Source organism: Hyperoodon ampullatus (genome assembly GCF_949752795.1).
Source record: "Hyperoodon ampullatus genome assembly, chromosome: 15".
NCBI lineage: Eukaryota > Metazoa > Chordata > Mammalia > Artiodactyla > Ziphiidae > Hyperoodon > Hyperoodon ampullatus.
In genome coordinates, this window is record NC_136928.1 from 37,455,667 (window position 1) to 37,481,043 (window position 25,377).

The window sequence follows — 25,377 nt, forward strand, 5'->3', positions numbered from 1 at the left end:
CTTGGAGCCAGATAGATGTGGCTTCCAGTCCTGCTTCATCATCTGTGTACTAGGTGATTATGGCAAATTAGTTAACTTCTGTAAGCTCTTACTTCCTCATTTGTGAAATGAGTAATAATAAAGCTACTACTATCTTCATGAGGTTGTGAAGAAACAAAATACTTAACATGGTATCTGACAAAAGAACTTAATAAATACCTATTTTAATTAAAATTGTTGAAACTTATTTTAGAAAATGAAATATATATTGAAGGGTACATAAGCTAAGGCATGGAAAGTCAAATTGGAAAATAGTGTGTAATATTTATAATTCTATTCACATGTTAGTATTAACAGTTTTTAGCTGATAGTAAAAAGTACCAAAAAGTAGAATGTTACACTCTTAATTGTTCATGCTGATAGAAGAGAGAAGTGACAATAAAATATACAGTTGGATTGCAGTGCTTTAGAGTAAAAATTTTTTGCCTGTTTCCCTGCTCTGCCCTCCCCCCATCCTGTTTCTCTCTAGGGCATCAAAAAATATTGTTGCCCAGATTAAGATTGTGGTTCTTGTAGGGGATAAAAAGCTACTAATAAAGCACAGTTAATTTACAAAAGAAATTCTTAACTTGGTGGCCCATGACCATGGAAGGTCCATAAATGTACCTTAGTGCACGAATGGATCAGATCCATGACATCTCATACAAAATGTTCTTTGTAGGTTTTCTGGGAGAAAAGTGTTAACTTTCAAAAGATTATGAATAATCAAGAATCATTTTTTCTAATATGTTGGTTGACCAGAATATAGCTGAAGGAGAATGTTCACTTAAAAAACAATATGTTAAGAATTTAATATTTATAGAAATTTCAAAGGCTTTAATATTTTATAATTTTCCTTCTATTTAAAAGATACACTCATTGTGAAAGTCTTTTAGAAAATACAGAAAATCAAAGTTTAAAAAAAAAAAATGCCATCACCCAGAGTAACAACTGGTAACTTTTTTTTGATATAACCTTGGTGTGAGATTGGGAACAGTACAGTTTAAAATTTTACAAAAATGTGATTATAAAACTTGTATGCTTTATAATCTGATTTTTTTCATGTGAACTATGATCAGTCTCTCTGTGTCATCAAATATTATGTCATCATTTTTATTAATAATTGCTGCATCACAGTAATATAGCTGCCACTTTGTTTTGTCCGTAAGATTCAGGGAGTTAGTTATGTATGTTACTTTAACAGATTATCATTATTTTATTAATATTGGAATGGAAAATTGGAATGAAATGGGAGGAAAATGAATTCAGAGAATGGGGAGAGAATATTAGGAGAATAAATTAAAGAATATAAATTTGCAAAAGAGCATACATAGCTCTGAAAGGAATGTCGTGTATGATGAAGGCATTGATACCACACGGCAAAATCCTTGTTGGAATTGTTGCTGGTTTTTGTTTGACTTGTTTAAAGCCTATTACAAAACAGGCTTATGTTTTATATCTTGCAGATGCCTCAGTAGGCATTTAAGGTTCCTCGTTGTCTTCATCCTGTCTACTTTTTACCTTTATTTCAGGATTTTCCCCTGAAATAATTCTGAGTGCTAGCTAGGCGGAGGTTCTGTCAGATCTTTGTATTTTCAGGCTAAAAATTACACCTTTCACACCTGTCATTTGTACTTAAAGTTTGAGGCTATTGCTTATTTTTATTGTTTTATTAAACTTTATTTTTTATAACAGTTTTAGACACTATTGCTTTTGAACAGGTTAATGTATGTTCTCCACTCTTTAAGGGTCTACTTTATATTTTGGAATTAAGAAATTTGACCAGTGGAATATTGATATTGACCACTATTCAAAGTAGTGTTTTTCAGAAATTAGCTCATAAATAAAAAAACTTTCGCCAAGGTTGGATACTGTATATGAACAGCCCTTTCATGTGTTCAGCAGTACCAGACCAGGAAAATGTTAGATCCATTGGAAGATTTGTTAGATGGAATTATGGAATCCAGGTTAAAATAATTTAATTTTGACATTTAGCTTCCTAGTGAATATTAGTATTTTTATTAATTGAAGGTACATATTTTGTTAGTCATTTAGAAATTTTTATCATTGTGTGTTCTTAAATGTAAGCGTATTCCACTCAGATAGGCAGCATATAACTCTACTTAGGTAATAAAGTCTTATCAGGTGGGTAATAATGGGAAGGACTGAGAAGAAAATAGGATAAGCTCAGATAGTGAAAGGTAATGTATGATATTGGTGTACAAATACAGTATGTACAGAGTTTAAAAAATAAAATGGTAGGAAAAGACCTATAATATAAAAGTCCATTGTCCCCTATCTCCTCAGCCCCATTTCTGTTTTCAACTTTTTGAGATGTTGTTTTTTTTTTTTTTTTTTTTTTTTTTGCTGTACGCGGGCCTCTCACGGTTGTGGCCTCTCCCGTTGCGGAGCACAGGCTCCGGACGCGCAGGCTCAGCGGCCATGGCTCACGGGCTCAGCCGCTCCGCGGCATGTGGGATCTTCCCGGACCAGGGCACGAACCCATGTCCCCTGCATCGGCAGGCGGACTCTCAACCACTGCGCCACCAGGGAAGCCCGAGATGTTGGTTTTGATATTAACTTTTATGTTCTGAAATAATAATATTATATTGCTGTTGCTTTATCTGTCAATTTTAGGTATAATCTGTGAACTCCTTTTCTGATATATAAAGATTTCATCCATTTACCCTTCCCTGTCCTCTCAATATAGTTACATCAGTTCTTGAGGTAGTTCTAAAAACAAAAATAATTGCTCAGTTATTAGCCAAAAAAGATTCTGTGGTTCATTTTATATTTTACAAGATATAAATTGTTGTTTTTCTTTTGTTTTCATTCTTTGTTTCATAGAGTTTAGTGTCTTGTTCTTCATTTGATTAATTTTCTAGGTGTGGATCACTAATTTTTCCCAAACTCTCCAGCCCTTCTTAGTACTAGTTTTTACATTTTTATACATCATTAGGTGATCTGTTATTTTCTTATCTTCCCTCCATCTCCTTTGGCTTTTATCTTCCTACTCCAATCTGTATTGATTTCTCAGTAGGGTTACTGAAACAGCTATATTCTCTTCAGATCATCCTTGAAATTCTTTTGCTTTTCTATTATATTGGATCTCCAGTTCACTGGATTCTATGCCATCTTTATTGGTTTACTTCTTTGTTTTGTTAGGATGACATGTTTTCTGAGAAAAGGTACATGGGAGACAAATGGTTTTTAGACCTTTCCGGCCTAAAAGAATGTCTCTTCTACCCTTACTTTTTTTTTTTTTTTTTTTTTTTCCGGTACGCCTCTCACTGTTGTGACCTCTCCCGTTGTGGAGCACAGGCTCCCGACACGCAGGCTCAGCGGCCATGGCTCACGGACCTAGCCGCTCCGCGGCATGTGGGATCTTCCCGGACCGGGTCACGAACCCGTGTCCCCTGCATCAGCAGGCAGACTCTCAACCACTGTGCCACCAGGGAAGCCCCACCCTTACTTTTATTGATAACTTTTGTTGGATACAGAATTGTAGATAGTAAATTATTTTCTCTCAGAACTAAAGTGTTATTCCATTGTATTTTATCTTCCAATATTACTTAGGAGAAAGTATGAGCTGTTTTTATTCCTGAGCTTTTTCTTGTCACTCTTTTCACTCTCCCTGAAAGCTTTTAGGATCTTTATCCCTCCTTGGCTTCAGAAATTTCATGAGGGTATGTTTTTTAATGGGTTTTCAGTTCTGAAAAAAATTTTTTTTTGTTTCATACTTTCCTCACCTCTGTATTTTCTGCTGTCTTCTTGGAAATATTATTAGTCAGATATTGTACCTCTTTGATTGATGGTTTTTCTTTTTCTTCCCATTATCTTTCTTTGTCTAGTCTACTTTCTGGGATATTTCTCCAGTTTTACCTCTGGACCTTCTATTGAATTTTACAAATTGCTGTAATTTTAATTGCTTTTAAAATTGTGAATGATGTATATGCAAAAACTATATATAGTGCATATTTGTACGCATTAAATGGCTCTTTTTTAATTGGAATGCATTTTTTAATAGTATTCTTTGTTTCAGTAATCCAGTATCTTTCATGTCTCTGAGGATATAAATTAATTAAAACCTTTTTTCTTCCTGCATTTTATCTTCTTCCTCTAAATTTCTTCTTACTGTTTGCTTTGATCTGCCTTTAGTGATGCAGCTTTTCTTGAAAGTCTTATTATCCTTGGCTATCCTTTCATGGTTAAGAGAGGGCCACTGAAAAATGGATTGCAAGTTCTGTGTGAATGGAGCAGCTCAGATGTTGGCCTATACTGTACAATGGTAAAATGGTGAGCAGACTTTATTATAGGATAAATGGCCTTTCTCTTAGATTGTTCGTATTTTCCAAGTCTTTCCCCTTGAGATACATTAATCTGGTGGTTGGGCAGGTAAGGGTACTTGGGGAGGTTCACTATTCAGTCATAATTTTACTTAATTCTCTCACTTTCAGTTTCTTGTATCTCTGCCTTCTTCAGTATCTGATGTTCCTGAATTTATCTTGTTCATTTTATGTACAGGAAGAACTTCTTGTTTCCCTGGGTCAGGTAGGAATAGTATCCTTGCTGTCTGGAATGGGAACCTGCAGGGGTTTTTTTGTTTTGTTTTGTTTTTTTTAAAATGAATTAATTTATTTTTGGCTGCGTTGGGTCTTTGTTGCTGCGTGCGGGCTTTCTCTGGTTGTGGTGAGTGGGGGCTACTCTTCGTCCTGGTGCATGGGCTTCTCCTTGCGGTGGCTTCTCTTGTTGCAGAATACAGGCTCTAGGCATACGGGTTTCAGTAGTTGTGGCACACGGGCTCAGTAGTTGTGGCTCGCGGGCTCTAGAGCGCAGGCTCAGTAGCTGTGGCACACGGGCCTAGTTGCTCCGCGGCATGTAGGATCTTCCTGGACCAGGGCTCGAACCTGTGTCCCCTGCATTGGCAGGCGGATTCTTAACCACTGTGCCACCAGGGAAGTCCCAAGCCTGCAGGTTTTAACAGTACCTTTCATTTAGTTCTGTTTTCTATTATGCTTCATTTCTGCCTTCAGAGGTATCTGAAGCTCTTTAGTCCTGCGCTTTTCCAGTGTTCTGTGGGGTGAATCTTTTTGCTGATATGTTCTTCGGTGACCCCTTCCAAGTTTGTTTATTCCACACTGTCACTTACTATTCCTCCCTTTTCTATCATCCAGAATTTCTTGCTGTCATCTTTTCTTCCATTATCTCTTCTATGACTTTTTTTCCTTTAGTATATTTGTAGTGTGATTTAGAACAGAGAAGAAATAAATTTGTTTGTAAAATCAGATTGGGCTTAACTGAAAGTGTTGTTTTTATTAAAAAAAAAAATTCTTTCCCCTCCTTGCGTTGTGGGTGTGGATATAGAGAGAAATGCTATATTGAGAATTCAAATACCTAGACTTCTCAGAATTGAATATACAATAAAATGTAATTTACATAATATATAATTATTTTTAAAATGTGTGTTTGTGTGTGTGTGTGTGTGTGTGTGTGTGTGTGTCTTCACTTAGATTCTCAACTCTCCTTGAAGTTGTATGTTTGGGTCTGTAAGGACCTAGATCCAGTTTACCTGTTACTTTGTTCACATATCATTTTTGCCCTTGTTTTTTGTTTTTGGCAGTACTGCATGGCTTGTGGGATTTTTGTTCCCCAACTAGGAATTGAACCCAGGCCCTCAGCAGTGAGAGCATGGAGTCCTAACTACTGGACCACCAGGGAATTCACGCATTTTTGTCTTTTAAGATTAGTTTCCTAGTCAGTTATCAAGCAGTTTAATACCCATTTCCTGACAGTGAATTTTTATTTTATTATTTAAAATTTTTTATTTTAAAATTTTATTTTATTTTTTCTTATTTTGTTACTATGTTTTAACTTAATTTTTTTAATATTGGAGTATAGTTGATTTACAATATTGTGTTAGTTTCAGGTGTATAGCAAAGTGATTAATTTATACACATATCCTTTCTTTTTTCAGATTATTTTCCCATATAGGTTGTTACAGAATATTGAGTAGAGTTCGCTGTGCTATACAGTAGGTCCTCGTTGATTTTTTTTGTAAGATTTTATTTATTTACTTATTTGGCTGTGTTGGGTCTTAGTTGCAGCATGCGGGATCTTCCGTTGCGGTGCGTGGGCTTCTCTAGCTGTGACTCGCAGGCTCAGTAGCTGCGGTGCATGGGCTTAGTTGCCCTGAGGTGTGTGGGATCTCTATTCCCTGACCAGGGATCAAACCCGCGTTCCCTACATTGGAAGATGGATTCTTAACCACTAGGGAAGTCCCTATCTATTTTATATATAGTTGTATATATATGTAAATCCCAAACTCCTAATTTATCCCTCCCCCCACCTTTCTCCTTTGGTAACCATAAATTTGTTTTCGAAGTCTATGAGTCTTTTGTAAATAAGTTCATTTGTATCATTTTTGTAGATTCCACATATAAGTGATCATCATATGATACTTGTCTTTTTCTTACTTACTTCACTTAGTACGATAATCTCTAGATCCATCCCTGACAGTGCACTTTTATAGTAAATTTGACTAGCTCTTTGGCTTTCCTAATCCAAAATCTGACCTCAAGGTGGTTTTGTTTGTTTGTTTGTTTTTGCGGTACGCGGGCCTCTCATTGTTGTGACCTCTCTGGCCGCGGAGCACAGGCTCCGGACGCGCAGGCTCAGTGGCCATGGCTCACGGGCCTAGCCCCTCCGCGGCATGTGGGATCTTCCTGGACCAGGGCACGAACCCGTGTCCCCTGCATTGGCAGGCGGACTCTCAACGACTGCGCTACCAGGGAAGCCCCTCAAGGTTGTTTTTTGAGGGGAAGCTCAGATTTCATTTTCACTAAAGATAGTCAAATGTATGATCCTTCACTTTGAACTTGGTTTTTCCTAAACTTAAACGAAGAAGCTACTCATCAGAAAAATGTTGAGTGATGTGTTTATTTTTCTTCTGTAGAAATTGTGATATTATAGAATTTAAAACTGGAGGAGGCCTTAGAGATAAAATCCCTTTGATTTTGCCATGGAGAAAATAGTCCTGATGTATCATTTATGCATTTCTGTGTAACAAGGTACTCCAAAAGTAGTGTTTAAAATAACAATAAACATTTGTTATCCTCAGAGATATGTTTATTATCTCAATTATAAACATTTATCATCAATTATTTTATGGGTAGGAGTTTGGGAGTGGTTTAGTTGGTTGGTTCTGGCTTGGATTTCTTATAAGTTGTAGTCAAGATTTGGCCAGGTTATGGTCATCTTTGGATGACCTTACGTAGGACTGGAGGATCTATTTCCAAGTTGACTCACTTGCATGTTTGGCAAGTTGGTGCTGGTTGTCAGTGGGAGGACTCAGTTTTTTCTCATGTGGCCCTTGCCGTGGCCTCCTTGAGTGTTTTTCATGACAGCTGGCTTCCCCCAGAGTGAGTGATCCAAAAGAGAGCAAGGCAGAAGTGGTAATGTCTTTTATAACCTAGTCTCAGATGTCATACACTGTCATTTCTGCCACATTCCATTCATTGGAAGCCAGTCATTAAGTCCGGTCCACATTCAAGGGGAGGAAAATTGGGTTTCACCTTTTAGAGGGAAGAGTAGTATTGAAGAATTTGTGGCTCTACTTCAAATCTGCCACACCTGGAGAAATGAAGTTATTCTTACATGGTAATACAGGAAGTTGGTGATCTATTTGGTACAATAAGAGTTTTGATTTGTTTTGATAATATAACTAGGTGCAAATTTTAAGTGATAGTTGCTTAACTGTCATCTGTTATTGGATACATTGTAACCTGGTACTGTGTATTATTTACTTATCGATTCACCAGACCCCTTTGATTATCCACAATATGCCAGGCATTGTGCTACTAACTGAACATGTCTAAGAGAACTAGATTTGTATGTAATAATTACTGACTCTTATTATTTTTATTTATTTTTGGTTTTTTTTGCTGGAGCTGAAGTGAGAGAGAGTGAGTGTGTGTGTGTGTGTTGTGTGTGTGTTCTTTAAACACTTTTGATCTGTCAGATAGGATAGGAATGTCCCTCCTAAGTAGCCTTCAAGCAAATTATTATTATTATTATTATCATCAGCAGCACCGCATGGTATGGCATGCGGGATCTTAGTTCCCCAACCAGGGATCGAACCCGTGCCCCCTGCAGTGGAAGTGCAGAGTCTTAACCACTGGACTGCCAGGGAAGTCGCAAGCAAATTATTTTTAAATATAGCTTTTTTATTAGTTGACAACAAAATCTCTTATGTAAAATAATGAGCTGGGTTTACTAAAAAGTTATTTTATTATAGCCAGTTTCCTGATATTTATTAAACATGTATTGAGTACTTAGAGAAGCAAAGATATAGCCATAATTCTTGTTCTTAAATACTTCTTTGTCTAGAGGGACAGATAAATACATACATAAAGCTGAAGATGATAGCTGTCTACCTAATATGGTGACTTTTTACCAGTACCAGTTTTTGGTGTGATGCTGTCTTTTTAAGTTATTGTAGTGCTACTCTACCAGGAAGGAGGAAATTAAATTATTCAAAAGATATTTTAGTATTTGGTTTTTTTTATATTACTTTTTAGAAAGATGTAATTGTTGCCTCTCTAGGAAGCATTGATTTATTGAAAAAATTTTTTTCTCTTATAGGCAATGTCTATGCTGCTTCAAAGAATATAAGCATTTGGAGATTTTTAACCAAGTAGTGTGTGCACTTATTAACTTAGTGATTGCCCAAGTTCAAGTGCTCCGGGACCAGCTTTGTAAACATTGTACTACTATTAACATAGATTCCACGTGGCAAGATGAGAGTAATCAAGCGGAAGAACCACTGAATATAGAAAGAGAGTGTAATGAAGGAAGTACAGAAAGACAAAAATCAATAGAAAAAAAATCAAACTCTACAAGAATTTGTATTTTGACTGAGGAGGAATCTTCAAAGAGCTCTGATCCTTTTAGTTTATGGAGTACAGATGAGAAGGAAAAATTGTTACTATGTGTGGCAAAAATTTTTCAAATTCAGTTTCCCTTATATACTGCTTACAAACATAATACTCATCCTACTATAGAGGTATGTGAAAATAGGTATTGTGAATTTTAAGTAATACTAAGTCATGGTTATGTTGGTAATTTCTCACTTATGAATAAATATGGAGATAGTCATTATTGATGGAAAAAATCACTATCGTTATAAGAATTATTTCAGATTTCTTCAGACCATTTCTGTAGCAACTTGTGTTAAACATTTGCTCAGCATAGTTCTATTAAGGAAAGATTTATAAATTGAACTCATAAAATTAAACTGTCAGTGATAGACATTTTGCTGATGTAGATCTATGCTCTATTTACTGTGACTCTTTCAAAAAGTAATAACAGGAAAAAGCAGCATGTAGAGTTTTGAATTTCATTCTTAGAAACATAAGTTAACGGAATTTGGAATTCCTTTTGTAAAGATAAAATGCTTAACAAATTATATGTAATTACTAGTTTTAAATAATAGTATTTTCTTTTGTATGTCAAGATGCTTTACTTATTTCACTAGTGATTTTTTTCCCCTCCCTCCCTCCCTCCCTCCCTCTTTTCCTCCTTCCCTCCTCCACTAGTGATATTTATACAAGCCTTTCCAGGAGATCAGTAACCCATCTTAGGTATTTAGATAATGGCATTATTTCTACAGATAGCAGGAATTGAAACAGTTATGTGATAATGTATTATAATAATGGCTTAAAACAACAGTGATTAATTATTTCTCATGATTCTGTGTATTGCTTGGGCAATTTCTCTGCTAGTTTTGTATGGCCTTACTTACGCACTTGCATTTATTTTGGGAGTTGGATGGGTTTGAAAGTCCAAGATGGTCTCATTCACACATCTGATAGTGCTGGCTGCTCTGTAGGGCTCCTTGGATTTTTCTCTACATGGCCTCTCTACTAGGGTGACTATCTTCCTTACATGGTAGTCTTAGCATTGATCCAGGAAGGCAAAAGTGGAAAGCTGTAAGGCCTCTTATAAAGGTCCAGCCTTTGAAACCACACAGTATCAACTTTACCACATCCCTGTTGGTTGAAGCAATTCACAAGGGCAGCTCAGATCAAAGGGGTGTGAAGTAGACTCCATCTCTGGATAGGAGGAGAGGTAAAGTTTCATTTTAAACTTTTAAGTACATTCTGTTTTTCATGCATCCAGGAATGGGTAGAGTTGTGGCCATTAACAAATCTACCATATGCTTTTTGTTTTTTTAAGGCTGTCTATTTTCTCCAGCTTATTTTTTCTATAACCTCCATTCTGACTTCTCTAAACTTCCTTCTTCATCTGGAAAAAAAGTTGTCCTTTACAGAAAATATTTTCACATTGAATTGAGACTATTTAAAAACATAGCCCAGGAGGTGGGTATTTTCCCTATTAGAATTCTCCATAAGAATATTTTAAATCAGACTGTGCTGTCTTCTAGAATTCTTAGCCTATTATCTTCCCATGTAGAAACCTTTTAATAAATCTCTTATATGACATCAGATATTTATTAATCATTCTAAAAAATGTCATCTTGGAATCCTTTTTCAACAAAAAGGGGATCCATTTGTGCAAAGCTGCAAAATTTAATCTTAGGAACACCACACGAATAGTGTTTTTAATGCCTTAAATTGATAACTGAAAGATGCTAAAAATAGTTTGGTTAGGGACGTAGATATGTAAAATTCATGCAGAATGTCTTAGAAATATTTTTTCTCCAGTTAAAAATCTCTTGATAGAGTTACAGCAATACTAAATCTGCCATTTTGCTCTCAAAATCAATTTCCTCATCAGTTTTTTAAAAATGATTTTCAAAAATGATAATCTCCAAATATAGGCATAGTCATACTCCCCTGTACTTTTCCGTGTGGAATAAAGTGCCCCATTATTACTATTCTTTTTTTTTTTTTTTTTTTTTTTTTTTTTGGCGTTACGCTGGCCTCTCACTGTTGTGGCCTCTCCTGTTGCGGAGCACAGGCTCCAGACGCGCAGGCTCAGCAGCCATGGCTCACGGACCCAGCCGCTCCGCGGCATGTGGGATCTTCCCGGACCGGGGCACGAACCCGTGTCCCCTGTATCGGCAGGCGGACTCTCAACCACTGTGCTATCAGGGAAGCCCATTATTACTATTCTTTAGGATCATTCCATGTGACTACTTGGTTGAAAGCAGTGGCTTCATAACTTTAGGTAAAATTCTAATAAAAACCACTTTTGGATATAATAAAGTAGGAGTCTCCTTATACAGAATTCTGTATTCTTATACAGCATTCTAATCTCCTTATACAGAATTTATATGTGCTTCTTTAATATTCTGTTCATAATAGCTGTTTTCCAAGTTTCTAATATCTTAGTAATGAGATGTTATAAATACTCTAAAATGTCTAGTTTCTGTCCTCTGGCCATGTTATTAAATATGTTAAGGGCCGGCTGTTTCAAAGGGTCTCTGATCAAAACCTTGATGTAGCATACAAATATATTATAAAATTATGTGTATGTGTCTATATACATACATGCAGATATCTTAAGAAAACTAATATTTATTATGCAGTGCTGTAGAGTTTACTATAGAGATGTTTAATTCCACCTTTTTATAAGGAGGTAGTCCATCCAGTCTTCCCCTCATACTGTTATATGCATCCATCCCTGATAAGGCCTTTTACTTTTGGTTTTATTTATTTTTTTTAAGAGGCACAAATTGACCAAGACTCTAGGAGAAGATTCAGTACTCCTGTGTTAGTGTTTTGACACCTGTGACTTTAGAAACTTAGTCAGCATCCTTATTTCATGTAAGAGGAAACTGACAGAGGTTAAAAGTTTTGATCACATTTGCATAGCATATTGCTGAGAGAGTTCTAGAATTCAGGTCTTAATTCTACTGCATTGTTTCTCAAATGTTTCAGACTAATCACTAACTATTATAATCCATTGCCAGTAGTGAATAAGATGGGAACTTGAAGCCTCTCCTCCTCCTCCCTTCCTCCCTCCATCCTTCTTTCCCTCCTATTGAAGTTGAAATTATTTTTAAAGATGTAGTAATTTAAAATACATATATTCACATTAAAAGTTTTGTGGAGGCCAGTGGCATTCTTTTCCTAATCCTGAATAATATAGGTAATTCTATCAAATGAGGTATTGCTCTAGTGTTAAGTATTTTTCTTAGAGCGAGATGAGTATAAAAATTGTAGAGAGAAGAGAGATCTTTGCCCTTCTGTTAAAGGTAGGTATAATATGCTCCGGCAGATTAAATACATACATTGTTGTTTTACTGTCCAAGTTTCTGAATCTAGGCTGTTTTTTTTTTCTTGCCACTTTCTACTGACTTTTAATTCACCCTTTTAAAAAAAAAATTAATGTTTTAAATTTACTCTTTTAAAGTATACACTTTAGTAAGTAACCATCACTACTATCTAATTCCAACATCAATGACTTCTTTTTATGCAAATATTTTATTCCTAATCCTCTAGGCTTTAATTCTTTGTGGTTAGATCATAGAGCAGCATTTGCTTAATCAGATATAGAATTACTTTCTAATTACTCATTTATTTCTCTTTGTTTTAGAGTATCTTTTAAAGTAACAGGCATATTCCTCTGTTTAGTTCTAGAAAGAGAGTGGCATCATCTTATGTAATAAATGTGAGGTTTTGGGGGAAAAAACAAAAACTTAAAAAATTCTTGATAGGTAAAAAATTCTTGATAGGTTTCTTAACACCTTTTCAGGGATCCTCTATAATGAGAGCTTTTGAGAGAAGGTTCAGCTTTTAGCAAGACTTCCTAGTGTTGCTCCTAGTATTGTTACCAACAGATCTATGTTAACTTCTTTGCATACTACTTAAAATGAGATTATAATAACACCTTAGGGTAGTGGCTTCATGTTTCCAGAGTAGAAATATGAAATGGTAAAACAGATCTTCTGAGTAGCTAAAATAGATACAACCAAGTCCATGAGTAACATTTTGCACATCAGAATAGAATTCTGTTAGGAGAATTTCTAGCTGTGTCCATGTTAGGCACTAGAAATCTTGACTCCAGTTTGATATTTCAGCATGGTTCACCTGGTCCATGAATTGTATTTAGTAATACCACAGGAGTTCTTATATTCTGGATTTTTTGAAGACAAAAGGTTTGCTAAGAATAACTTAAAACTTTAACTGTGGCCCTGGTAGTAGAGGCTTGAGAATACATTTAAGGAGGTTTAGTACACTTAATTTGACAAGTGTTTTGACCTCTCTTAGGACAGTTTTGGATTATTCTGAAATGTTCTGAGAGTTTTATGTATGCTCTCAATCAGTTGTTTTCAAACTTTATTTCAGCAATCAAACTTTATTTAAAACAGGTAACAGCAAAGAATGAATGGGTTCCTTTGGCAGCTAACTTTTCAGCTGAAAGTATCTAACCTTCTGATTATAAAAGTAACACTTTCAGTATGACTAAAAAAACATAGACTATACAAAATATAGAGTTTAAAAGGCCTTGAATCTCTCCTTTTTCTCCATTCTCTCGTCAAAAAAATTGTTATGAAATTAGTTCAGATATTTTCAGACATTTAAAAATTTATGAAAATTAGATAATGTTCATAAATTCTATTTTTAACAAATACAGGATATTTTTATATGCCTGTGCATATGGAATTCACCTTATTTTTTTGATTCACCTTATTTTTAACAGCATTTTAAAGGTATACTTTACATACCATAAAAATAACTTGCTTAAAGTATATATTATTTTCATAAATTTATGGAGCCGTGCAACCATTACCACATTTCAGTTTGAGAACATTTTCATCATCCCCAAAAGATAATCCCTCATGCCATTTCACCTTATTATTTTTGAAGGCTGCATAAGACCCTAGATGGTTATGTCACCATTTTATTTAGCCAGCCTATTGATGGATATTGAAGTTGTTTCTAATTTTGAGATGTTATAAATAGTTTCAGTGAGCATCATTATACATACATTTTCCAGCACTACTTTTACTAGTTGTTTAGGATAAACAGAAGTTGATTTGCTGGGTCAAAGGGAAGGTACATTTTAAATGTTGATAGGTAACTGCCAAATTATCCTCCAAGAAGGTCATACCAGCTTATATTCACACCAACAGTGGATGAGTATGCTTTTAGGTAGTTTAAATCTTATATATGGAAAGCACGTTGTGGAACTTTTGAGTATACCTCTAGAGAGTTCCCGAGTACAGTTTCAAAACCACTTAACTAAGTTAAAAATGTTCAAATGTTCAAAAATTACCCCAATTATGTAAGGAAAGGTTTTTGTTTAAGAAGGCAAAATAATGTGTAGCACATAGTATAGAAAGATTTCTTTGGAGAAGAGTTAAAATATACTTTAGAACTGAATGATATTAGCTTCAGTTAGGAATACTGCTGTTGATGATGAGAAGCAATTGTACAATTGGTGAGTTTTTATAAAATCAATCTTCAAAAAATCGTAGTTTTTAAAGATTGTCATGTAGTAGTGTGATGTAATTGTATTTACCTTTTTTTCTTTTCTTTTTTTTTAAATCAGGATATATCAACCCAAGAAAGCAACATATTAGGGGCATTCTGTGATATGAATGTAAGTATTTATCTTTTTTCATTCTTAGGTTTATGGAAAATTTTACTTTTTTGTTCATGTAAGTCTTTTTGAGTTTATGTCTGACCAGTATCTTTCCAGTACTGGTAATAAAATAAAAATTGTTCCTGATAAGTTTTAAAATAATAGATTTTCTTTTTTCTTCAGGATGTAGAAGTACCATTGCATTTGCTTCGTTATGTATGTTTGTTTTGTGGGAAAAATGGCCTTTCTCTCATGAAGGACTGCTTTGAATATGGAACTCCTGAAACTTTGCCATTTCTTATAGCACATGCATTTATTACAGTTGTATCTAATGTAAGTATTGTTTGGAATTGGTTTTAATCTTGGGATCAAAGTCTAGTATTTTAATAACATGAATTTTTATGTCCAGAAAAGGCAGGTTATGAGTGATTTACATGTACAATCCTGTTTTTTTTTTCTTCTGGATTATACTTTGAAAAAATCGAGTACAGAAATCTTTTTTTAAAAAGTCTTTGTTATAATAAATTGGAATTTGTATCAGCGGTTAGGACTTGGTGCTTTCACTGCTGTGGCCCAGGTTCAATCCCTGGTTGGGGAACTAAGATCCTGCAAGCCGCACGGCACAGCCAAAAAAAAATTAATGAATTTAAGTTAACTAGGTAAATTTAGCCATCTCCCTCTTTAGCCGGGGATTTTGTACTGGGAAATTTTAGAGTTTTTGGTTACTTAAATGATGGTTAGCCTAGCCTAGGGCACTACTACAGTGTGTCTGACTTCCCTGTATATTGCAAGTGAAGAACTAACATTTCTTTTTGCCTTTGTAAAGAAGATAATTCTTTCAAATGTTGTGAATGTCAGCTACTGTGAAGCACAATATGTGTGGAAGCAGAGAGAAATACATTTTACCACCTGTGTATTAAAATTTAACTTAAAATAATCTTCTGTTCTGGTCATCATTTAAAAAAATAGTGAAGCAAAACTGAAATCTAACTTTACCAAAGCCTGAATTCTTGTATTAACTGAATTACCTTAAGTAATAACTACTGTGAAATATTTCAAGGGTGTATATAAAATAAAAATACAGGGTGAAAAAAAGACTGAACAAAATAACTTTGTTTCATCATTTCCAGTGTAGAAATAACACTGGAGAGGACACTGGCTTTACTCAAATTTATTGAGTATCCAGAACTCCATGTTTCCATATTTGAAATAATTAATTTGTATCAAGGTCATTTTTAGTCCCCAAATTCCTTGGTTTCTGACAGGTTGAACATACTACATGTAATGGCAGTGTAGCATGGTAGGTTAAGAATATACACTTTGGAGTCACAATTGCATTTGAATTCTGAACCTGAGCCTCAATTTTTTAATTCATAGAATGGGAATGATAAATATGGTGATCTACTTTAAAAGATTGTTGTGAGGTTTTAAGATTTTAAGCTCTTATTAATAGCACCTGATACATAGTAAGCCCTTAGTGACTGGTGCTGCTATTTATTTTAGCTATTATTAACGCTTACCTGATTCTGTTAGTCTGATTGACCTTATTTGTTTGAAAGGAAGTTTTATTCAATTTGGCTTCCTTTGGGAGAAAGAATAAAATACAGACTTTTGAGTGAACTTAAATCCTGTGTTGACATTTTAGTTTTAAACTGTCATAAATTTAGAGAGGGTAAATAACTGAGTTTGAAATCCAAAGTTCAAAAAATAATTTATCAACAGTTTTCCTTAATCAGGAATATTACCTGAATTAAAATGTATTTCTTGAATTAATTTTACTAAATCTTGGTGTTAAAAGTCTATTATGGAAGCCTCGTTAAAGGTAACTTATTGCTATCTCTTGAAAAGTAATCCTTTACTAAAGAAAAAGGTTTGGATTCTGTTTCATTTTTCTCTTCAGCCTTTTTGTGACTGCTAATTGGTGGGCTGTTGTCAATTTGCATAACTTTATCTTGTAACTCAACTGAGACCATTAAACCAGAGTTAAAATTAGTCATACTGTTTAAATTATTAATGTAATTGTTTGGATACTATAATCTATGTTTGTTTTTTTCCTGAGAGTATAACATAATGTACTTTTTAACCAAAGGTTTTATAACTTGATTGGGTAACTCTCATTTGGCATCTTTTCCTCATAAAAAAATATTTTTTGATTTTGCTTTCTTCTAATTTTTTAAAATATAGTTAATACTTTGGTGCAAATTAAGAGCTTAAATTACAATTCTTTTTGTAATTAAGTTGTCTGCAGACCCTGTACTTTATTTTTTTCAGAGTTTGGAGTTTTTCTTAAGGGACTGGTGACATTTAAAGCAATATAAGTGTTGGCATGATTTTTGACCTTTTATTTGGAGTTTTGACCACTCTGCCTGAAGTTTATATGAAAACACTTAGCAGCCACTTTAAACAATTGAAATAGACATCCTTTTGCATTTTGAGAAACTTTAAGGCCTTTAAATTTCAGACTTTTCTAGTTACATACAAATTGATCTAGAGCGGAGTAGTTTCCTTTAGTGGATCATTGTAAATTATAAATCCTGGTCGTTTCTATATGCCTCATTTCTTTTCTTGAGAAATAGGCAGCTTGTTTAGCCATGTTGTTTCAGCTTCAGTAAGGCTGAAGTTCCCTTATTTGGGAACCTCTGATTTTCCATGGGCTTTCATACAGGAACAAAAACTCCTACATTTAAATAATGAAAAAAATATTGGATTTTAGGGCAATCCTTTTCTTGAGAAGCAAAAAATTCTATGAATTGTAAACAACTTTTATGGTAAGGTAGGTAAAGCCTGACCTTATTGAGTACCTGTTTCTCCCACACTTAATCATAATAAATCACACATTCAGAAGAAAACATGTTTATATCAGTTCCTGGGAACCAAACCATTCTGTTTGTTTTCTAGGGTCATTCTGTCACTCTTAATGAGGAAGGTGGTGTTATCTCCTAGAACCTTAGCTTGCAGCACAGGAAAACTCGCTTTGCCCTGAGTCTGAGTTATCAGCAAAGAAGGAAGACTCTTACTTTCATCAGTTAAGGTTCAAATCTGATAATACGCTTAGGCCCATACATTTATTTCAGTCTCAAAAGTTTGTTTTAGCATTTCTAAACACTGACTGTTAGGAGAGTTCTCAGTTTTGCACAAGTATTACTCCACTCTTATAAGGATCTAGTCTTAGTAATAATGACTGCAGCCTCAGGGAAATAACAACGAAATCTTTATATATGTAGTTTTCTTATTTTGTATTGGCCTTTAGATTTTCAGCAAAAGCAGTTAACCAGTATTTAGCACAGCTTAGAGAAGTAGAATGTAGAGTCCTCATAGAAGTTTCCCCACCGAGATGCATGGTGGTTATAGCTCATAGTATGTATCCTGCCTCAGCCCTCAGCAAAGATGCCTGAGTTAGTCATCTCAGACATGACACCTTTTATTAATTACAAAATAACAAAGCCTAAGGACTTTCCATAAAGAATTTAAGAGTCATGGGATTTATTTTATTAATATGAATGGAAAAGTACAAATGAGCCTTAATAAACCTCATGAATATATGCTTTACAAAACAGATATGACAGATTATTACCTAAGAAATGTTATCAGAGATGCAAACTTGTAGTAACACATCAGAAGACACAACAATTTCTGAACTGTCAGTTTCCTAATACTACTTTACAAAAAACACTAACAAGGACTATTTAATATCAGAAGTTAGGTTGGGATTATACATTTTCATATATTTTCACACTAATCAGGAGAGTTCGTTGACAGTTCAGTGAAGTTTTCATTTTGTCATTTTGTTAAAACTAGCTCTGTGATGCAGAATACTGCCTGCATTTCTGCAGTTATAAGGGGATCAGACAATATTTTTTCCTATTCCTGAGATTTTTAACATGTAATTAGAAGGGCTGCTAGAGCTCTGTTATCACCAAGAGGGGGAAGCTCAAAACTTACAGTAAGGAAAGAAAAAGGACCTATATGATTAATAGCATATGGAATTTGATTCTTGTAATGGTATACCTCATAGTAGATTAAAGAATGTAGATTTTACAGAGAAATCATCTTGGGCTTGAATTGTAGTTCTGTTATGTACTATCTAATTTTTTTGTTTTTGTTTGTTTTATTTAAAAATTTTTTATTGATGTACTATCTAATTTTGATTACATTATGTCTATAAGCCTCATTTTTGTCATCTATCAGAATGGAAGTATTAAGTGTTCAGTAAATGGTAGCTCTTCTTTCTATTAAAAATTTCTTTCCAATGTTGACATTTTTTCCCTTGTCATTTTTATTTAAATTTTTGTTCGTTGGCATATTTGTTTATCCCCAAATAAAAGGTATCACTGTACCTATTTTCATTTTCATCCTCTCATGTATCTTATATATAATTGAATCTGTTAACCTTTTAAAAAATTTTGAAATAAACATATAGAAAAGTGAACAGAATGATAAGATATGTCTCAGTGACTTATCAAAGCGAATATCCCATTTAACCACTACCCATGTCAAGAAACAAATCATTGTCAACTCCCCAGAAGCCTCCTTTATGATTCCTCTAAGTCACTATCCCATCTCTTTGCCCTTAAAGGTGAACACAATTCATATTTTTATTTATTGCTTTTCTTTGTTTTATTACTTAAGCTTATATCCCTAAATACTATGATGTAGTTTTGTCTCTTGCTAACCATTTAAGTAGAATCACATACAGTGCATTCTTTCATGTATGGCTACTTCTGTTTAACATTGAGATTTATATTGCATGTAGTTCGAGTTGCTCATTTTGATTGTTGTATAATACTCCTTTAAAAATATACCAACATTGATCTATTTTACTGGTGATGGATTAATGTGGTGTCAGCATTCTCTTACATGTCTTTTGGTGCATATGTACATGTATTTTATTTTCATATATATCTAGTAGTGGAATTTCTTTATCACAGGTATACATATATTCAGTTTTACACATTAATGCTAAGATTTTCCAAAGTGATTGTATTAATTTACACTCTTACCAGGAATGAGAGTTCCCATTGCTCCATATCCTTGCAAACACCTAGTATTCTAACTCTTAGAGATTCCTGATGAACTAGTAGTAGTATCTCATTGTGGTCTACTTTTGTGTTTTTAAATGACTAAAGAGATTGAGCACCATTTCATGGGCATATTAGCCATTTCAATATTTTTCGTGAAGTAGTTCAAATTTTTTTTTTTTTTTTTTTTTTTGCGGTACGCGGGCCTCTCACTGTTGTGGCCTCTCCCGTTGCGGAGCACAGGCTCCGGACGCGCAGGCTCAGTGGCCAAGGCTCACGGGCCCAGCCGCTCTGCGGCATGTGGGATCTTCCCGGACCGGGGCACGAACCCGTGTCCCCTGCATCGGCAGGCGGACTCTCAACCACTGAGCCACCAGGGAAGCCCAGTTCAAGATTTTTTAATCTGTTTTAAAAATCAAATTGTTTGCCTTTTCCTTACGAATGTGTGGAGATTCCTTATGTGTTTTGGATACAAGTCTTTTGCCTGACATGTATGTATTGCTAATATCTTCTTCAACTCTGGTTTTGCTTTTCATTCTCTTGTGTCTTTTAAGAGTTATTATTTTTAATTTAACTATAGTTGATTTACAATACTGTGTTAGTTTCAGGTGTACAGCTTCAGATTCTTTTTTTAAAAAATAAATTTATTTATTTATTTATTTATTTATTTATTTATTTATTTATATTTTTGGCTGTGTTGGGTCTTCGTTGCTGCTTGCGGATTTCTCTAGTTGCGGTGAGTGGGGGCTACTCTTTGCTGCAGTGCGCAGGCTTCTCGTTGCGGTGCTTCTCTTGTTGCAGAGCATGGGCTCTAGGCACACAGGCTTCAGTAGTTGTGGCACACAGGCTCTAGAGTGCCGGCTTAGTAGTTGTGGCACACAGACTTAGTTGCTCCACTGCATGTGGGATCTTCCCAGACCAGGGCTTGAAACCGTGTCCCCTGCATTGGCAGGCAGATTCTTAACCAGTGCACCACCAGGGAAGCCCCAGATTCTTTTTCATTATAGGTTAGTACAAGATACTGAAGAATATAGTTCCATGTGCTATACAGTAAATCCTTGTTGTTTATTTTATATGTACTAGTGCATATCTATTAATCCCATACTCCCAACTTATCCTTCCCTCTCCCCCTTCCCCTTTGGTAACCATAAGTTTGTTTCCTGCTTTGTACAGAAGTTGATTTGTATTATTTTTTTTAGATTCCATGTATAAATGATATCTTATAGAATTTGTCTTTCTCTGCCTAACTTACTTAATATGCAAATCTCTAGGTCCATCCACGTTGCTGCAAATGGAAGGATTTCTTTTTTTTTTAATGGTTAGGTAATATTCTATTGTGTATGTATACCACATCTTCTTTATCCATTCATCTGTTGATGGACATTTAGGTTGCTTTTATGTCTTGGCTATTGTGAATATTGCTGCTGTGAACATTGGGGGTTGCATGTACCTGTTTTTTTTTTTTTTTTTTTGCAGTACGTGGGCCTCTCACTGTTGTGGCCTCTCCCATTGCGGAGCGCAGGCTCCAGACGCGCAGGCTCAGCGGCCATGGCTCACGGGCCCAGCCGCTCCGCGGCATGTGGGATCCTCCCGGACCGGGGCACGAACCCGTGTCCCCTGCATCGGCAGGTGGACTCTCAACCACTGCGCCACCAGGGAAGCCCTTATCTTTAGTTTTTAAAGGAATCTCCAGACTGTTTTCCGTAGGGCTTTACCAATTTACGTTCCCACCAATAGTGTAGGAGGATTCCCTTTTCTCCAAACCCTCTAGCATTTATTATTTCTGGACTTTTTGATGATGGCTATTCTGACTGGTGTGAGGTGTCGTTTTGATTTCATTAAGAGTTATTTTCTAACCAAACTTAATGGTGTATAATTTATAAAATTTTCTTTATGGTTAATGTTTTCATTAATGGATAAAAATCTATCTTATGAAGATATTTTTCTATGTTCCGGAATTTTTATTATGTTACTTTCACATTTTGATCTATAGTTCAGTTGGAATTGACTTTTGTGTGTGGTGTGTGAGGGATCAGGATTCGTTTTCTTTTCTATATAGACAGACCCTGGACCTGTCACTATTTATAGCAAAGACAGTCCTTTCCCATTTGTTCTGAAGTATCATTTTGTCATAAATCAGGTATCTATGTGTATTCTTGTGCATGGGTCTGGGGTTTCTAGTATATTAGTCTATTTGATTAGTCTTGTGCTCTTTTGCGTACCGTCTTAATTTCTGCTGCTTTATAAGAAGTCTTGCTATCTGGTAAAGCAAGTTCTACCTCCATGTCATTTTTATTTTTTTTAATTTATTTAATTAATTTATTTATTTTCCCTTGTCATTTTAAAAAAAATTTATTACGGTGTAACTGACATATAACATTAGTTTCAGTTGATTCAATATTTGTATATGTTACAAAATGATTACCACAGGAAGTCTGGTTAACGTCTGACACCATTCATAATTAACAAATTGTTTTTTTATAAGAACTTTTAAGAACTATTAGCACTTTCAAATATGCCAAACAGTTTTATTAAGTATAGTCACCATGCATTATATCTCTACTCCCTGTCATTCTGAAAGAGTGTTTTGTCTCTTCTTGGACTTTTGCATTTGGAATCAGTGCCTAAAGTTCCACGTATAAACCTTTTTGGGTTGCATTGAATCTGTAGGTCAATTTGCAGAGAACTGTCATCTCTGCAATATTGAGTCTTCTAATGTATAAATATGGTAAATGTGTTTTTATTTACATGCTTTAAGATTTGTCTCATAATTTTCTGTGTTTATGTGGAGATGTTATATACCTTGTTAGACAATTTCTAGGTGCATGATATTTTTTGATGCTGTTGTAAAGAGAATATTTTTGAAAATTTTATTTATTATTTTTTTCTGGTATGTAAGATGTGTATATATGTATTATATATATGTAATATAGTATGTGTGTGTATATTAATTCATTTACTTATATTAACTTTCTAAGCAATCTTGCTAAACTAGTTAATTCCAAAAAGGTTTATCTGAAAATTATTTTGGATTTCTTACTTATATAATCACATCATCTCAGAGTAATATTGATTTTAATTCTTCCTTTTTAGTCTTATGCCTTTTATTTGGTTTCTTGTCTGTTGCACTGTCTAGGACCTTCAGTTTAAGTTGAATTAAAAGTATTCTTGTCTTGTTCCTAGTCTCAGAGGGAAGAGTTTTAGCATTTCACCGTTAGTATTGTATTTGCTATAGGACTTACGTTTCATTAGATTAAAGTGAAGCCATGCAGTCTGTATTTACAAATTTGTTTTCAGTTTGTATTACTTGCATGTATTAAGGCTTAGTATTGTAGTTTCTTGTTTGATGATTTGCTTAGGATTTTTTTCTTATATGATATTTAAACCACAATTTATGAGAATAAAACTAATATAAACACATTAGATTTAGAAATGGGCTGGAATATTATGCAGAAAAAATTAAGTGAACAGATTATTATAACTTTCATTATAACTTAGATTGGGATACTTATAGTAAGAGCTTAATTAAGCAAATAGTTGTTGATGTTGTGATCAGTGTTTGACTCTATAAAATATATTTGTCTTAGATGGATATTGAAGTGACCAGATATCAGGTAATTTGATATTTTTTAGAAGGAAGGATGATTTATTAAAAAATTAATTTAGTTCGATAGTATTTGGGTTGCTACCATACAGAGAGGTATAGAGTAGCAGGTAGTAAGATGTTACTTGGATAGATGGTTCTCCCTTTTCAGGAAGAAACTGATAGTAATTCTTCAGATTGATTTTAGGTATATGGATTAGAATTGTTTATAGGTTAAATTACTTACCTGATATGTGTGCAGTCGTATTTCTTAGTTTATCCTTTTCAAAATAGATGAAATATATTTAGTTTTTAGAGGCAGGAAAATACTAAATGATCTTGTTTTTAATTAAAGACATATGTTATTTCACATATTCATTAATCATTAATATCATTTTTATGTTTCTTTATAGATTAGAATATGGCTACATATCCCTGCTGTCATGCAGCACATTATCCCTTTTAGGACATATGTTATCAGGTAAGTTTATAAAATCTTTCCCCCCTGGTTATCAGTGTAGTAATGTTTAAACTATTCATAACATATAACAGAATTATATTGTTTGAAAGTCCTTTGTATTCACATCCTCCAGAGAAAATTTTTGACAATTTGATGTATTTTTTAATGCACCTATGTAGGTTTATATCTAATGTTTACTTTTAAGCAATTTATGTTGGAATTTTTTAATGTAAGTATAAAGAATTAAACAGATTAACAGTGGTTGCATGATATTCCACTATAATTCAATCAACAAATATATACTAAGTATTATGTTGTAGGCACTGGAGATACAGCAGAGAAGAAAATATATCTCCTTTTGTGCAGTCTGTGTGCACAATAAGTAAATGATACAGTTCATCAGGAAGTCCTGAGTATGACAGAGAAAAATAGCAGCAAGGGTGGGTTGAGAGTTCTAGAGAGCGGGTCACAGTTATATCTATGGTATAGAGAAGGTCTCATTGGGGAAAGGGTGATATTTGAGTTCTGGAAGTTCCAACCTAAGAAGGAAACCTAAGACGAGGATAGAGATATTTTCATATTGATTAGGCTTATAGTGTAAACTATTGGAGTTCTAAGATTGTATTTCTTGATAATATTTATGAGTTCTTTATAATTTTTATTCATTTGCAAAGATTTGAGTGCCTCCTATTTTCCGGTTACTGTTCAGGTTGTTGGAGAAAGTATAAGGAAAAGAATCAGATAGTGATGAATCCTATGCAAGTAAAGATAAGGTGATGGAGAATATGAGGCCTTTCTGAAAGGTGACATCTGAGGAACATGAATCTGCTAATCAGATGATAAGTAGAAGGACATATTTCAGGTAGAAGGAACATAAGGGCATAGGCTTTGAAGTTGGAAAGAATATGACATATTAAAAAACTAGAAGTAGGGACTTCCCTGGTGGCACAGTGGCTAAGAATATGCCTGCCAATGCAGGGGACACGGGTTCGAGCCCTGGTCCGGGAAGATCCCACATGCCGCGGAGCAACTAAGCCCGTGCGCCACAACTACTGAGCATGCACTCTAGAGCCTGCAAGTCACAACTACTGAAGCCCGTGTGCCACAGCTACTGAAGTCCATGCACCTAGAGCCTGTGCTCCGCAACAAGAGAAGCCACCACAATGAGAAGCCTGCGCACCGCAAAGAAGAGTAGCCCCCACTCACCGCAACTAGAGAGAACCCGCGTGTAGCAACGAAGACCCAACACAGCCAAAAATAAAAAAAATAAATAAAGACATTTATTAAAAAAAACAAACAAACAAAACTAGAAGTAGACTGGTGGAGCATAGTGTGTAAGGAGGTAAGATTATGATATGAGGTTGGATATAAACAGGGGCAGATTATTCAGGACCTTCAAGCCATTTTAAGGAGTTTGGATTTAATTTTAGCAGTGGGATCTATTGAAGGATTTTAAGCGGATGAATCATGATGGTTTTTTTTTAAAAAAATATTTTAAGCTGGAGCTTCCCTGGTGGCGCAGTGGTTGAGAGTCCGCCTGCCGATGCAGGGGACACGGGTTCGTGCCCCGGTTTGGGAAGATTCCACATGCCATGGAGCGGCTAGGCCCGTGAGCCATGGCTGCTGAGCCCGCGCGTCCGGTGTCCGGAGCCTGTGCTCCGCAACGGGAGAGGCCACAACAGTGAGAGGCCTGCGTACCGCAAAAAACAAAACAAAACAAAAAAACCCGCCAAACCTCACGGGAATAA

The 25,377-nt window shown here is 34.9% G+C and overlaps 1 protein-coding gene across 1 annotated transcript in view; it reads left to right on the forward strand.

Annotated features, from left to right (window-relative positions):
• The window catches only part of USP34 (ubiquitin specific peptidase 34), a gene marked incomplete at its 5' end in the record, with an annotated part of 242,243 nt that overhangs the window by 43,823 nt on the left and 173,043 nt on the right, over window positions 1–25,377 (forward strand). The window contains 4 exons of the mRNA XM_079720517.1: window positions 8,659–9,079; window positions 14,536–14,586; window positions 14,752–14,901; window positions 23,583–23,650. Coding sequence (XP_079576643.1) covers window positions 8,659–9,079; window positions 14,536–14,586; window positions 14,752–14,901; window positions 23,583–23,650 — 690 coding nt within the window. The remainder of the gene's footprint in view (window positions 1–8,658; window positions 9,080–14,535; window positions 14,587–14,751; window positions 14,902–23,582; window positions 23,651–25,377) is intronic.